A 15759-nucleotide genomic window follows, 5' to 3' on the forward strand; every position below is an offset into this window, starting at 1 on the left:
AACAAATAGCCGTCAGGTGTCTTCTACACAGGGCAGTTGACTCTGCGAATCCTCCCTATCTCTTTGCTGTCTGCCATTCTTGACCCTTCACCAAGTTGAGAGGACAGGTTGGGTAATGGGGTGTTTCAGATACATAGGATGCCGCTCGGAGGTTCCAGAAGATGACAGCTTCCAGATGTATGAACAGCCTGATCCGTGTGTTTAGATTATGCACCACAGCTGATGCCGAGATTAATGCTGGCTGGACAAGCCATGGGAGATTTGTCTGGTTTCCACAATGCCATGTTTATGTTTCATTTGAGTTTCTCCTTCAAAGCTGACCTGCCTGTGACCCTGGGCTCTGTCCACTCGGGCAAGCTGAAACTCGTCTGCCCTGTTCTCCTGCTTGTATTGGGGTAGGGGAGAGTCACAATTGGGCGGAGAAAGGGGCGCTCTGGTGGCCGCCTCCTGCCTCACCATGCCAGCTATCTGCCCAGATTTAGCCCCTGATGAGTGTTCAGTTCTCCTCGGGGATGTGTTTCACTGTAAAAGGTTTTTTGGCTTTTAAAACAAATATGGAAATATTATAAAATAACTGTAAAGGGGACCAGATTTAATAGAAGCCACTTTGCATAAATGTAGTATTTTAACTTCTGGCACTCTTTTGACACTATTTAGGGGGAGAAAAAGTTGAGGGAATTTCAGCTATGTCAGACACCCCCACATAATAACCATAGCTGTGTCATCCTATTATAATACTATTAATGTTTCCTGTGCCCCTCGCTGGCTCCCAGAACCTCTGCTGCCTCCTCCCCCTCTCCCCTGCCCCCTTCCCTCCTGCCCCTTCTCCCGCCCACCCACTCTAACCTGCCCACGTCATTTCCTTCCAAGTGGACCTCTGCAGTTACTAGTGTGAACTCTGAAATGGTAGTAAGTCTGGCTAATCACAAACTAAGAGGAGGGAATGAGAACATTTATTATTTCAAGCCAGCTGTGGGAGATACTAGATACAGAGCTGCCATTTGCATCCTTGGCATTCTTATTTTGGTTAGGGTTGGTTCCAAGACCACACTCTTTGATGGGCTCTTGGCAGAAGATGTGATTCCCCTGTTGAAGAATCATGACTTTTTTTAATGGACTGCTGAGGCAACTTTAAAATCCATTGACAAGTTTCTTCAACCCATACCACACCGCCAGAGAGAGTGGGAAATAAGTCTTGGTCCCCTGTGCTTACCGTGGCGCATGGACAGTGGAAGAACTGGGTTCCCTAGCATTTCTGAGACAGTGAGTGGAGCACAAACCATGGCTTTCCCTCCCAGGTGCCCCACTTCAGGTCTTCCTTGCTTAGAACTCCCACCAAAGCCAGTGGGCACATGGAGCTTGGCTAGATTGAAGACGATGGAATTCCTTATCCACATTTTGGCCGACTCTGAAGCTTTATGTGGTCCATCCTCACGAGAGGTCTTGGTTGACATCCAGAGACCAGAGGGCCTTGCTGGTGAGGGCACTTCTGCCTGCAGGAGGAGGAAGCTCTGCGGGATTCTCTCAGTGGGAACATTCCTTGAATACACAGATATAATGAGGGTCATCAAAATATAAACACTTCTGTTACTTTCTCTTCTAATCTTTGAATTTCGGTGCTTATGATAATACTCACTGGATTTTTTTTTATCTTTAAATTGGATTTAGGGCACTTTTTTCCTTTACACTGCAATGTCTAATGCCTTCCGTACAGCAGAATACTGCCATTGAGAAACTGCTGGGCTGTGGTGGAGGATTTTAGGAGCCTGGTGTACAGGAAGATGCGCCCCATCCTTAGTCCCTCCAGGAGGGAATATGACTGTTCCATTTGGGGTTTAGAGCATGGCTGGAAAAACAGCTGTCATGTGTTAGGGAAACTGTATTGTTGGTGGGCAGTCAGATACCTGCTAATGAATGGCAAGTTTGTTGTTGGAGAGATTTATAATGTGGGGGCAGGACCTTATTTCTAATCCAGAAACCCAGGTGTGAGTTGGCCCAAATAGTCCACTCTGCATGTGGGTCCCATAATGCCACTGCTATGAAAGCAAGGCTAGTGAGAAGCAAGTCCCCATACCACAGTGCAAGCTTTATTTATTATTGTTAGGATAAATGAAAAGAAGCAGTAGACTTACCCAATTTAGCAACCAAGATAGTTTTCAGTTATTAATGAGACATGTATAAAAGTAAGCAAAAGGAACTGGAAATGGGCTTTGTTAAGTCAATGTGCATGATTTTTTTTCCCCCTTAAATCATTGCTTAAGGGCTTCTGGCCCCTAGCTCAGGAATCCTGCCCAAAAATGCCAGATGTATTACACAGTCAAGTATTGCAATGTAAACACCACTCCGTGCCACGAGGCAGGGTGGTCCATCTCCTATTTAAGAAGAGTGCGAGATTGAGAGGATGGGGGGTGGGGGGTAAACCCTCTGCTCTGTAGTGAGCCCAGTGGTGGTTGTGTCATTTGTGTTTTTGGCTGCACAGTCAAGATTTGAAACTACAAAACCCAGATAAACACATTGGAATGGCAAAGAATAGCAACTTGAATTGGGATGCCAAACAAATCAAGATGTGGCTTGGATAGTGTTGCTTCATTGGGTCAAATAAGTTTATAAAATGTGGGACAGAATGGAGGGTGGGGAGAGACAGGAAGAGCGCTCTTGTCACAGCAGCATCTTTAAGTTGCATGAGCATCCTGTTATTTATTTGCTGGTGGTGAAATGGAAAGGTGAGTGGAAGCGAGGCGGAGAGAGCCCGAGCCTCCAGGATGACCTCCTCCGTGAGAGGAAGCCCTCCCGGGTGGGTGCACCTTCCAAGCCTGGAAAGCTGATGGGTTGCAAAGCCAGTCTGGTGTTCTGTGGCACTGAGGGATGTAGCCCACGATATGTTCTGAAGTAAATGGCCAGTTTTCTCCTGCTTTCTGCATTTCTGAAGTAAGAAGTCTGCTAATGATGATTGTTCGGAGGTGAGAAAGTCACTGGTACTTTGGGCCACCCTCCGGTATAACGTGTCGTACGATGCTGCCAGCAATGACAGGAAATTGGAGTACCCAAATATTACCTATCCTTCCAGATAGCCTAACATGAAGCAGCCCTGAGAGTGACTACACTCAGGGTTTTTAAAAATTAATACGAACATGTTTTGTGAGTTAGGAAGAAATAGGATTTCAGTTTGAATTTGTGGAATTGTTGAAATACCTGCACCAATATTCTCCTGATTAAGAAATTTATTCTACAGAGTGATCTGAGAAAACGGCTTTAAGAAATAGTGATGATAAAAACAGGAATTTTGAGATGAAGGAAAATGTAGGCTTCTTGACTCCCTCTTTCTCCTCCCACCGCTGTTTTTTTTCCTTTTGTGAATTCTTCCACATTCCCACCCCCACTCCCTGATTTCCTCTGCTCCTTTACTGGGAAACCAGCAACCTTCACAAAATAGACTCAAACATCACACAGCCTCTTTTTAAATAGAGGCTTTCTAAGAGAAAATAACAAAAGAATTTTTCCTAGCTGCCTAAGAAATTCTTTCTTTCTTCTTACTTTATTTTCCTCATGAGATTTACACATTGTTGTAATAAGTAAAAAATGATAAATATGATACCATCATTTTGGTCTACACATGATCCAGAAAAAAAAATTGCACATGTTTAATACCTTGCTTAATTGCAAACAAAGCTTGCAATTTGAGAGAATTGGGATTAGGGCTAAATATCTATTAACTGCTCTTTCTAGAGATTTGGGGAATAGGATGACCCTTTTTTTTTTCCTTTTTTTTTTTTTTAATAGGCTACAGTTTCACATGGCTCCCAAAAGAAATCTCTCTCCCTTTTTGTTTCCCACACCAATTGATTTATCATTTTGCTTGCAAGCAGATCCAGAATGTTAGGGCAAGAACACACTCACTTTTTTCTCGTAACTTTTTTGTTGCGGACCGAAACCAGTTGACTTGAATAAATTTTTCTGAGGCCTGAATGTAGCCAGCAACGTGGAAAAATCTTGCCATTCAGGGCCGTCTGAATGTACATTTCAGCCACACAGTAAGCTGCATTGGGAGGCGCTGGACTGCTAAATGCAACCATTTTTCGCAGCAGCGAGTTAGACAGGTGATTAGCATAATTAGCACCGAGCAGCTATACATATGGTAATGCTGAGTGTGTAAATGCCAGCTGCGGTGTAAAATTTATGTCAGGGGTCGGCAGGGCTGTGCGAAAGTATTGTGTTCCAGCTGCAGGTCAGGGCCGCCAAAGCTTACCTCCTTTTCTCTTGTTGGTGAATACGCCAAACAGAAGAGAAAGACAGAAATATAACAGATACGGCTTTGATGGGACAGCCCAGTTCTGTGCAAGAGGGACTGCTCTATAACACACACACACACACACTTGCAGAAATCCCATTACTTTCTGTAGAAATCGTGTGTGTACTTCATGCAGGGTCCAGATGAGTGGGGCCGGGATGGAGGTAGGTAAATGATTCCCTGGGAGGAAAAAATTCAGTCATTGAAGTTTTAAAAGGAGTTAAAAGTTCTGTTTTGTTTTTCTTCCCACCCATCCTTTTACCCCCCACACCATTCCCTCCACCACTCTCCTGCCCACATTGTCTTATTTCACATTAGATGGGGGGATATCCTTGCTGGATGGGATAGCATTGGTCCTTTAGAAGAGGAGGAACTAACCGTCCTGGAGGTGTTAGCCTTGAACAAAATATAAGGTTTCAGCAGTGCAACTCTTCCCAAACTGCTTGACTAGCTTTAGAAAAGGGCTAAAAAAAGCTTTTGTGGGCTTTTTGTTCTTCCTCTGGGTAGCTATACTTACTCGCCTACCTATACTTACTCCCCCTACCTCCACTGTCAGACCCACCAAATTCTTTATAGATTTAAAAAAAAAAAAAGAATCACATGGGTTTCTTGTTTGAAAGGATAGTCTTGAATGGCTCACATACTTTGAAATGCATGATGCGGGAATTTATTGCTATGATGAGTTTATACATTTTGCACTTGAGGTATTTTCTCTGCCACGCCCCCACCTCCACCCTGCCGTTTTTTGGTTGGTGGCTATAAGAAGTGGTGGTGTTGACAGAATATAGTTCACACCACGCTGACCCGGTGATGAAACTTCCTCACAGCACCAGGGGGTCCTTATGTACTGGCCCCTAATCCAGCTAATCCTGATGGCAACAAAATCATGAAAGTGGCCCCCAGTGACGTGAGTCTCCCTGCACAGATGCAGAGGGAAGGAACAGTGCAGGAGATAAATGAGGCCAGCGTGGTATTCCCCGGAGGCCAGGGAGCCTGCGTGCGAAGGTGGAGACTCGCATTGTCTTCTCCCCCATGTGGGCTCAAGTGGGAGGCCAATGAAGAGAGGCCCAGGCTGGATAATGGCAAGAAGACTGTTCAGAGCTGAGAGGTGATGTCAGCCCCACAGAAGCTGAGAGAAGGAAACTGGGGTTAATGTTATGCAATGCCTGAGTGCTGTGATGGAGAGCCTGCCGTGGAAGCACTTGGGTTTTGTTGTTGTTGTTGGGTTTCTTTCTGTTTCTATTTTTTTAATGAAGACTTTAGGAGGTTTCAACTAAGCTTGATGAAAACACGCTGTGTTGGTTCCTGGGTTCTGCTGCCTGCTGCTGCTGGAGTGTGGCCTCTGAGCCAGCGCGCGCTCGTCATCACACCTCTGGGCCCGCCCACTTCCTGCAGAGCGACGGGACCTGGGTGTGCATCTGCCTGCCTGTTGCGCTTGAGAGGCCTGGTTGCACCTGAGGTTGAGGTAGAACCTGGGACAGTTCCCAGCTTGGAAAGTACGCCGTTCCGGATGGAAGACATTTCCGCCTGTGCTCTGCAGGAAGTCAGCAACGTTCTTGGGCCTGTCTCAGGTGGCGCGGTGCACAGCCCTCATTTGCCAGTGTGGCAAGTAACCAATGAAGAAGGGGCCTCCTGGCAGATGCAGCGTCGTCTCGGGAACTCGTGGCTCCTTGGGAGCTGGTGGGAGCTGCGACAGGCAGCAGGTCCAGCGTGGGCAGAGTGCCGGGCTGACCTGATTGCATCTGACAGGGCGAGCAGGTCTGCGTCAGGGAAAGCCATTCAGAGGGAGCAGCCTGGGCAAGGCTGATAACAGATGGCACTGCCAGCAGCTGGTGGGGGCGGGGAAGCTTGCTTCCGGCGCATGCGCGGTGCAGAACCCCGCGCCGGCGCCTGCGCACTACCTGCGCCCAGCCTGCCACATGCCCCGTGCGGTCCCGTGCGGTTCCGTGGGCAGGTGGGGGTGTCCTTTTCTCGTTATGCTTTGGTGGTTGACCTCTCACTGGGCTCACTTCATGAAGGCACATTGTCTTTGGGCTGATTGTAGCGTTTTTCCTATGGCAACACGCAGGGGCACAATCTCATAAGGAGAAAAACGGCCCAGAAACTTGGACAGCGGTTGGCTCCTCCTGAATAAAAGAGATGGGTGGGAGAGGACTAAAATTCACAGCCCGTGAATTTTCAGCCAATTGCCCACATTACTGAATTTTCTTTTTTTTGTTTTTCGATTATAAAAAAGAGGCAGTGCTGATAATTTTGCAGTTACACCCGCTTAGAGATTTGTACTTTTTCGGCCTCACAGTAAGTAAATGCAACATTGAAAGGAGGACCTGAGCAACTAAAAGAAAAAGAAAATCTCTCTAGAGGCTGTTAGATAATTCATGGGATTAATCAAATGCAAATGCAACGCTTGCATATACACAGACCCTATTTTCCTAATTGGACTCTGAGTGGGTACTTTTCAGGCTGAAAGGGTCATTTGTTTTGACTGATTGACTTTTTGAGGCTTTGGGGGGAATTAATAACTTATACAGATGACTGCCTGTTCCCAAGGCTCTGTATTGAGACTGCGCATTCATTTATTCATTCAGCACACTTGGTGTGCCATGCCCCTGGTGCCCCTCTGCGTCCCTCACATACTGAGGTGCATGGGCAGGACTTGAATTTTGTGGAAAATAACTTCGGTTGGTCCCTCAGATCATCTTTATGTGGATCACAATAAGCTTTTGCTAAAAGGTTTTTGTGTGAATGACACAGAAGTTTCTTAAGCTCTGTGCAGAAGGCTGTGCTGAGGAGGGGCACGGCAGGGAAGCGTGATGAGGGAAACATCTCTTGTCTACAGTGGATTGGAATCATATTGGCCTAGAAGTATGGGCCTCTGGGTCAGCTGGCATCCCACCTGAGCTAGCTAGCCTTTCTTCACTTTGGAAAGTTAAGCCTGGCTTGATTTGGGGATGAGAGGATCAGCAGAGCTTGATCAAAAACTTATTTGCAGAAGTGATGCTTCTTTTGCCTTTCAAAGAATTGGCTTAAGCCTTGGATTTCTGGAGAATAAGATGGCAGAATTTGCAGGTAAAGAGGCTTAGGGCTGCATGTTCTCTGTGTGCCTTCATCTGCCCCCTCTAAGACAGGACTCTCTGGGGACGAGAAGGAAAATGAGGCCTGTCCACTGTGACCCAGGGAGCCCTACTGAAAAAAACTGCATCTTCTCACTGGCTGAGAAAAATCTTTGATGCAACATGGTTGTACTTTAAATAAAAATACGGATTATTGTCATATTTCACGCATTCTAAAATTCTAGCTGTGAGCGTAATACAGGTTGAGTATCCCTTATACAAAATGTTTGGGACCAGAAGTGTATGGGATTTTGGATTTTTTTTAGGGGGGGTGATATTCACACATAAGCATAATGAGATAGCTTGAGGATGGGACCCAACTCTAAACATGAAATTTGTTTATGTTTCAACTACTTTATGCATCTAGCCTGAAGGGAATTTTATACGATATTTTAAGATAATTGTGTGCCTGAAACAATGTTGGTGTATATTGAACTGTCTGAAAGCAAAGATGTCACTATCTCAGCCACCCATGTGGACAATCTGGTTGTGTGGCATTCCCATCCTTCCTGACTTATAAAATTTATATGCTGCCGATAAGCAATCATTTTCTTAAACTAATTCACACCTACGTACTTACCAGTAAAAAAACCACGACACTCCATTAATGCAGTGAAAAAAATAATGTGTTCAGGGTACCCAAGCAGCACAATAGCATCACCAGATACCTGCATCAGTGGCTAAACAACAGCAGCTTCCGGTCTCCACCTGCAATGCTGTGTTTTCACTGAGAGGTTACTGTACACCATGTTTTATTTTTTTAGGTGAGAAGAAACATCAGAAGCAGTTGAAGGATCAGGGAGTGGGTTGTGTAGGGGCGAGGAGACATCTGCTGGATGGCTTTTCAGAATGTTTCCTCCAGCATCACCGGCCTCATTAACAATAGTTTCTGTCTTAAGACGTCTCTCTTTGATTTTATGAACTGACATGATTTCCTGTTTGGTTGTGAATGCACGATGCGTTAGTTTTCAATAAGCCCATCACACATTTTTACCAGGTCTGCTGTAGTTAACTTTTTGTGCAGTTGTAACATGTCATCTTCATGGTTGTGAGCCTGTTTTGACTGTGACTGATTACATGAGGTCAGATGTGGAATTTTCCACTTGGAGCATCATATTGGCACTCAGGAAGGTTTTGGAGCATTTGAGACCTTCAGATTAGGGATGCTCAACCTGTCTAGTGTGCTCTGTGGAATTTGGCGCTCCTAGGCTACCTCCTGCTGTACTCATGTTCTCAGCTGGTGCTCAGAAGCCATGAGGCTCGCAGGGCAGTTGGACTCTGGGTTAAAGGGTCAGTTCTGCCTCTTACTAATAAGGTGGGTAACCTTGGGCAAGCCACCCAAACTCTGCAGCTATGCCCCCTCCCCTGTAACGTCAGGACAGTGAAACAATGCTCTGTGACAAAGGCATGGGTGAACTGACACTTGCTCAGCTCTTGGGTGAGGGTCTGGGAAATTTCACACACATTGTCAGCTAAGGCTCTCACAGTCCTGTGAGGTTCATCACAGCATTTGTTATCCCTGTTATCCTCAGCAACCAGGAAAGGTGGCTGAGGCTCAGCTGTGTCAGGGACTTGTCCTAGATCTCTCTGCCACTAGTGGCAATGCTGGGGTCTTCCGGTTTCCATTCTCACTGCCTGTCTGGTACAGCTGGCCCCAGCTTGATGGAGGAGCAGCAATGATCAAAATATTTCCAAAGACGTAAAGAATATGGTTTCAAAGGGCTTTGCAAATGGAAAGCACCACCCAAGTATAAAACGTTATTTTGTGTCTCAGGATCCTGAGATAATGATTTTTCTTGAGTCTTGTTCAGAGGGGTTGTTATTTTATTGTTAATATAAAAGGACTTCAGAATATGATGAAGATGCATATGATTATTTTTATAGTTTATTAGTATTATTGATACATAATACTGTATATGTTTGTGGTGTACATGTGATGTTTTGATATAAGCATAAGATGTGTAATGATCAGATGAGGGTAATTGGAATGTCCATCACCTCAAACACATTCATCATTTTTTTGTGTTGCGAACATTCTAAATCTTCTCTTCTAGCTATTTTGAAATATACAGTGTATTGTTGTTAACTGTAGTCTCCCTACTATGCTATGGAACACTAGAATGTATTCTTTCTACTTAACTGTATGTTGGTACTCATTAACCCACCTCTCTTCATTTCCCCTCTCATTCTTCCCAGCCTCTGATAACCCTCATTCTACTCTCTAACTCCATCAGATTAACCTTTTTTACCTCTCATAGATGAGTGAGAACAGAGATGCCTATTTTTTTTGCATTGAGTTTGTTTTTAATTCATATCTCTACCAAGTAGCTCTCATATCTATTTTTCTTTGTGTGTGTGTGTGTGTGTGTGTGTGTGTGTGTGTGTGTCACATAGAAGGTTTTGTTTTTCTGGGTTTTGTTTTGTTTTGAAGTGGGGTCTCATTCTATTGCCCAGGCTGGAGTGCAGTGACACAGTCACAGTGCACTGCACCCCCCAACTCCTGGGCTCAAGCGATCCTCACACTTCAGCCTCTGAAGTAGCTAGAACTAAAGGCAGCCTCCACTACTCCACAGCTATTTCTTTAACTTTTTATTTGTAGAGATAAATATGTTTATCTGTGTTGCCCAGGCTGGTCTCGAATCCTGGCCTTAAGTGATCCTTCCGCCTTGGCCTCCCAAAGTGCTGGGATTACAGGCATGAGCCACCATGTCCAACCATAGAAGCTTTTAATTATACTCTTTCATTGTAGAAAAATTAATAGAAATAAACTCAAAAAAGCAAAGCGGGTAAATATTATCCATAGTCTGGCCAGGTGCAGTGGCTCACGCCTGTAATCCCAGCACTTTGGGAGGCCGAGGTGGGCGGATCACAAGGTCAGGAGATCGAGACCATCCTGGCTAACACAGTGAAACCCCATCTCTACTAAAAATACAAAAAAAATTAGCCAGGCCTGGTGGCGGGCGCCTGTAGTCCCAGCTACTTGGGAGGCTTAGGCAGGAGAATGGCGTGAACCCTGGAGGCAGAGCTTGCAGTGAGCTGAGATGGGGCCACTGCACTCCAGCCTGGGTGACAGAGCGAGACTCCGTCACAAAAAAAAAGAAAAAAAAATTATCCATAGCCTGCCACACAGCAAAAATGGCTATTAACTTGGTTCCTTATGCCTACATCTACATAACAGATACTAGATTTAATAGTTATTTTCTTCTGCACTATTTCACGAACATTAGATTATTTTAAAAATATGTTAGGACTTTGATCCTGACAGTGGAAAAAAGTCATGCCTGAAATCCCAGCACTTTGGGAGGCCAAGGCAGAAGGATTACTTAAGCTGAGGAGTTTGAGACCAGCTTGGGCAACATAGTGAGGCCCCCGTATCTACCCAAAAAAATGAAAAATTAGCTGGGCATGGTGGTGTGTGCCTGTAGTTGGAGTTATCTGGGGTATTAGGGGAGGAGGATCGCTTAAGCCCAGGAGGTTGAGGCTGCGGTGAGCAGTGATTGTGCCACTGCACTCCAGCCTGGGCAACAGAGCAAGACTTGTCTTTAAATAAAAGAAAAAGAAGGGGGAAACCTATTTCTCCAAGACCACGACCTTCATCTCAGTCACCTAAAATGGGTTCTGTGGGACTTCCTGAGCTCAAAGCTTCACACTTAGGGATGATAAGGAAGACAGCAAGATAATGAACAGCTTTCAGCTGTCATTCAGCAGTGATTTAGGATAGGCATTTGCTAGGGTAGCAAATGTCAGATGAGTCCGTAAAATTGCTCTATCCTGAAGGGTTTCTGTTTCTGGCAGCTTGTTCCAGAGTGCCTTGGGTCAATACTGATGTCAGAATATATGAGTGTCATGCACTTTATGACACAGTTATACCCGAGAGGGAGCTGAGTCTACCAGTTCACATGGTGAATGACACAAGACTTAATTATGGTCTCACCAAGCTCCGCCACACTTGCCTCCCTTCTCTCCCTGCAACAAGCCAAACCTGAGGGCTTTGCAGTTGCTGGTTCCTCTACCCAGAACGCTGTTTCTCCAGCTCTTCAAAGTCACCTAAATGTTGTTTCCCTTTAGGTCTTCCCTGCTATCCCATTTGAAGTATCTTTTCCCCTTCCCCACTACCCAACATGGCATCACCATCTTCGTTTTCTGCATCACACTTGTGCTATGAAGGTATCTTATTGTTTTGCTTGGCTGTTGCCTGTTCCCTTCACTGACCAGCATGCCTCTTGGAGAGAGACCACGCTGACTGGTTTCGTCCACCACATCCCCACTGCCTAGTCAAAGTACCCACCCACCCACCCACAAATGCTTGCTGGATGAATGAATCATGTTACAGCTATTGGTCAGATAAAATGGGTGGCAACTAAACTTCATTAACGTTTTTGAATCATTTTGCAAAACATTCATATTTGGTTAAATATAAGATGAAATATTAGATAAAATATAACCATATAATATGTAAAAGTGAATTGCATTTAATAGTATATATGGCATAGGTGGTTGAGAAAACCGTAGACTTCAGAGTCTCAACTCTAGTTGCTTGGCCACCCTATCATGATAGTCTTAGTTGAAACATCACATTGGCAAAATATTTGTGTTCATCATTAGAGCAAAGAGATGGGGGAGCGACAGGTTTTCCAATTCCAGAGAAAGGACAAATCTATACCTTTATTAAAATGTTTATGTAAATATACATCTTAAAACATCTAAAAAGGGGACATGATGGAGACCCTGAGGTACATTTTATATCTTGTAGAGAATAAATGCCATTTCTGAAACACCCTGTGATAAAATAACTGCTCCATTATGAGGTTGGTCTGGAAGAGTCTGGTAAAAATTTCTTAGCAGCACAAACTTTGTGTTTGGTTTCGCCATTTTTGTGCACACTGCACTCTCAGGTCACTTCGAGGATTACATAGTTAACAGGCGGCTGCTCTGCCAAGGCTCGAGGGGCAGAATCTTGCTGAAGCCAGGCTGTCTGTCATGGACTGCTCCTCACTATAACGGCACCTAGGTCACCATAATAAGGGTGGGGGGTGTGCTTTGTTGCTGTTGTTTTTTAATTTCATGGGTTTAAGTCACCTGATATGTTAAGCTTCAGTAAAGGTGCAGGAGGTGCAACTTTGTAATCAGAATGAAAAACCACGTGCATGCTGATGTTCGAGGAGGCAGTAACAATGGGAATGATTTCTAGGTTTGTGGCATTAGATGTGATAACACAAAGAAAGGGTGAGCAAAAGCTGCATTGAGCTCCTTGGTGGGCAGCTCTGCAACTGTGACCTCTGGACTCATAACTGGCTTTTTAGCCTCATACAGCTTCTGCACTTCTAGGGGATGTGGGCTGGCTCAAATTCAGTTAATTGGTTGGAAGTCTGCGTGGTGTTAAGTACTGTGCTTTCTGCTAGAGTGAGCAAGCCCCTGCCTTCAGGCAGCTTTCCCAGGGCTTGCAGAAAAGGCCAGCCGAGTAGGTAGATGCTTCTCTGTGCAAGTTGTTTCCCAGTGTTTTCCTGTGATTTTTCCTTAACTTCACATTGATGGCAAGGCCCTCGGCAATGCCCCCTGGCATTTTTCAGTTTTCTGCACACAGAAGTCTTATTCCTTTTTATTAACCAACTGATATATTCCTCCCTCCTTCCCGACCCCACACGCAGTATGTTAAACCTCACCTCACGGAGCTCCTGGCCTTGGCATCCGCGTGGACCTGCACAGAGGGTCCTGCCAGGCGGTGAATTTGTACTGGTTTTCCTAATGAGGGCATTATTTGCTTTTTAGCCTGCCCCCTTGTTTATAAAATATGCCAAGAGAACTAAACAACCCGCTGTTCCCAGTCCTTATTTACTTGTCCAAACCAAATGTTTATGTCCTTGAATACTAAACTTGAAGAAAAAGGATTCCTCCTCGTGGGAAAGCTATGATCACTGAGTTTTTTTCTAAACTGTTGCTGCAGGCCTGCTTTTCAGTCAACATGCAACTTATCAATGACTTTAGGAACAATTCAGACCTGCTTCCTTTGCCCTAGACTGTGGAGTGGGGGAGCTCTAGGTTCCTGGGTCTGTAACTATTAGTATCTCCCTGAGACACCTCCCGGCAGGTGCAGCATTTGGAGCTTGGTTTGGCCCAGAACCGTTCATTGAACATAACCTTGGGCCTAAGGATGTAAAAAGGAGAGGAAGAGAGAAGGCATTTGGCAGTCACAGTGTTGATGGTTTTCTTTGGTCACCTGATCCTGCGCTGGCTTTGGGCATACCCCGTGCTGGCCAGCTTGCTGGAAAGCTGGGTTGGTGTGAGGCAGGACTTCTCGGCCTGGGCAGCAGGTTCAGGGTCACCTGGGGTGCTTCCGGAAAACAGGCTGCTCACCCCCAGCTGACTCAGAACCTGGCACCTGTGTTTTCTGGATGCTGACCAGGTGAGTCTGATGGAACCAGGTTCCAGGGACTGCCCATGATGGCTGTGGCTGATACATTTTGTTCCTCTCAATTGGGATTTCCCCATGGGCATCTGACTTGAATCACTTTATTTATCTTCTCCTGGCAAGTTTTGTGCTGAACACACACTTGCCACCTTTCCTTGTTTCTTTTTCCACAGAGGAGAAACATTTCCTTGTTACCTTTGCCAGATTACTTAGGAGAAGAGTGTAAATTGAAGCCATTTATCTTGAAATCTGCTGCAGGGGCGCATTGTTTATACAAGTGAAAGAAATTGTAACAGGGTTATTTGGTCTGGTCTGCAAGGAAAAGGTGTCTCAAGTTTTCCTTTCTGCCCCCCACTTTCAGCACACAGTGTATTAGTTAGAATTAGGTTTGCGTCTGTGACAGGCGGGACAGCCATTAATGGGCTTAGTGAGTATTTTTTATGTTTACTATTGGTGAAGTTAACATTGCCATTAATAATGTGAATGTTACTGCTCACACATCAGCCAGTCTCATGAGTAGAGTTCATCTATTGTGTATCCTATGGCAGGTAGTCAGATAACAGATAAAACATGAGTTTGCAGTGATTTTGCTATTCTAATTAAACCTGTACATATTTGTCAGTTGGAGGACGAGTAAGTCGTGAATTAAATTATACTCGCCAGAAGATTGGAGAAGAGGCTATGTTTAATCCTCAACTCATGATACAGACCCCTAAAGAAGAAGGTGCTAATGTCCTGACCACAGAAGCGCTCCTACAACACCTGGACTCGGCACTCCAGGCCAGCCGTGTCCACGTATACATGTACAACAGGTAAGGCCCGCCGCGTCCACCTACTAATGAGCAGCAGGTAAGGCTGTGGGAGAAGGCTGCTGGTTTAGGCCCCGTTATTTTAGTAAATGCAGTTGCCCTGGAAATGCACCTGGAGTATTAGTTCAAATAGCTTTGCAATGAAAGGATTTTTTTCATCTTGATTTATCGTTTCTCGAGTTTGGTAACAAAGCAAGTGCATTACTTGATAATGTATTGCCAGTAAGTATCTTGGCACTGTCCCCAAAAGAGGATGACGCTGAGCCACTTGGGGACTATACACCCAGGCTGTAAGATGTTACATTGCTTAAGAGATTTTTGGAGAGTGATATTTTGAATTGCCCTTACTGAACTTAAAAACAATGCGAAAAAGAAGAGCTGCTTCTTGTGACTTTGTACTCTTTGTTGTTTTGTGTCACACAAGCACGTTGGGGGCTGAGCCACCATGGGAATTGTTGCTGACACCTTTTTATTTATTTTTTTGAGACAGAGCCTCACTCTGTTGCCCAGGCTGGAGTGCAGTGATGTAATCTCGGCTCACTGCAACCTCTGCCTCCCGGGTTTAAGCGATTCTCATGCCTCAGCTTCCCAAGGAGCTGGGGCTAGAGGCGCCCACCACCACACCTGGCTAATTTTTGTATTTTCAGTAGAGATGGGGTTTCACCATTTTGGCCAGGCTAGTCTCGAACTCCTGACCTCAAGTGATCCGCCCGCCTCAGCCTCCCAAAGTGCTGGGATTACAAGTGTGAGCCACCATGCCTGGCCCGCTGACACCTTTTTAAAAAGTCATGTTTTAGCATCGTATTGCTAATTTCACAATGCTGTGAGTAGAGTAAAGCATTAGGAAGAGTTCAAAACTCGGTCCTTTTTCTTATGTATCTAGACTGTTGGTTACTACAGGGCAGGGGCCACCTCTTGTCTGTTTTCACCCCAGCATTGAGAACAGAGTGGGCATTCAGTTTGTTGATTGCTTTTGAGGTTGGCATCACTAAACCCCATTTCCAGGGGACCTCTGAGTTGATGTCACCCAACCCCATCACCTCCCCTAGGCTTTCAGCACCTCTTCACTGAGGCCTTTGCTAGTACTGTTTATTTTTCCTGGAAGAGGTGAGGAAGTAGCAGTATAGGCATATTCAGCAG

At 45.2% G+C, this 15759-nt stretch overlaps 1 protein-coding gene across 6 annotated transcripts in view; it reads left to right on the plus strand.

Annotated features, from left to right (window-relative positions):
- Positions 1-15759, plus strand: part of PTCH1 (patched 1) — a 74174-nt gene that overhangs the window by 17248 nt on the left and 41167 nt on the right. For all 6 annotated transcript variants that reach the window (XM_057298684.2, XM_034967793.4, XM_008963523.5 and 3 more), the window contains exon 3: positions 14433-14622. In XM_057298684.2, coding sequence (XP_057154667.1) covers positions 14433-14622 — 190 coding nt within the window. The remainder of the gene's footprint in view (positions 1-14432; positions 14623-15759) is intronic.

Source organism: Pan paniscus, chromosome 11, assembly GCF_029289425.2.
Source record: "Pan paniscus chromosome 11, NHGRI_mPanPan1-v2.0_pri, whole genome shotgun sequence".
Classification (NCBI taxonomy): Eukaryota; Metazoa; Chordata; class Mammalia; order Primates; family Hominidae; genus Pan; species Pan paniscus.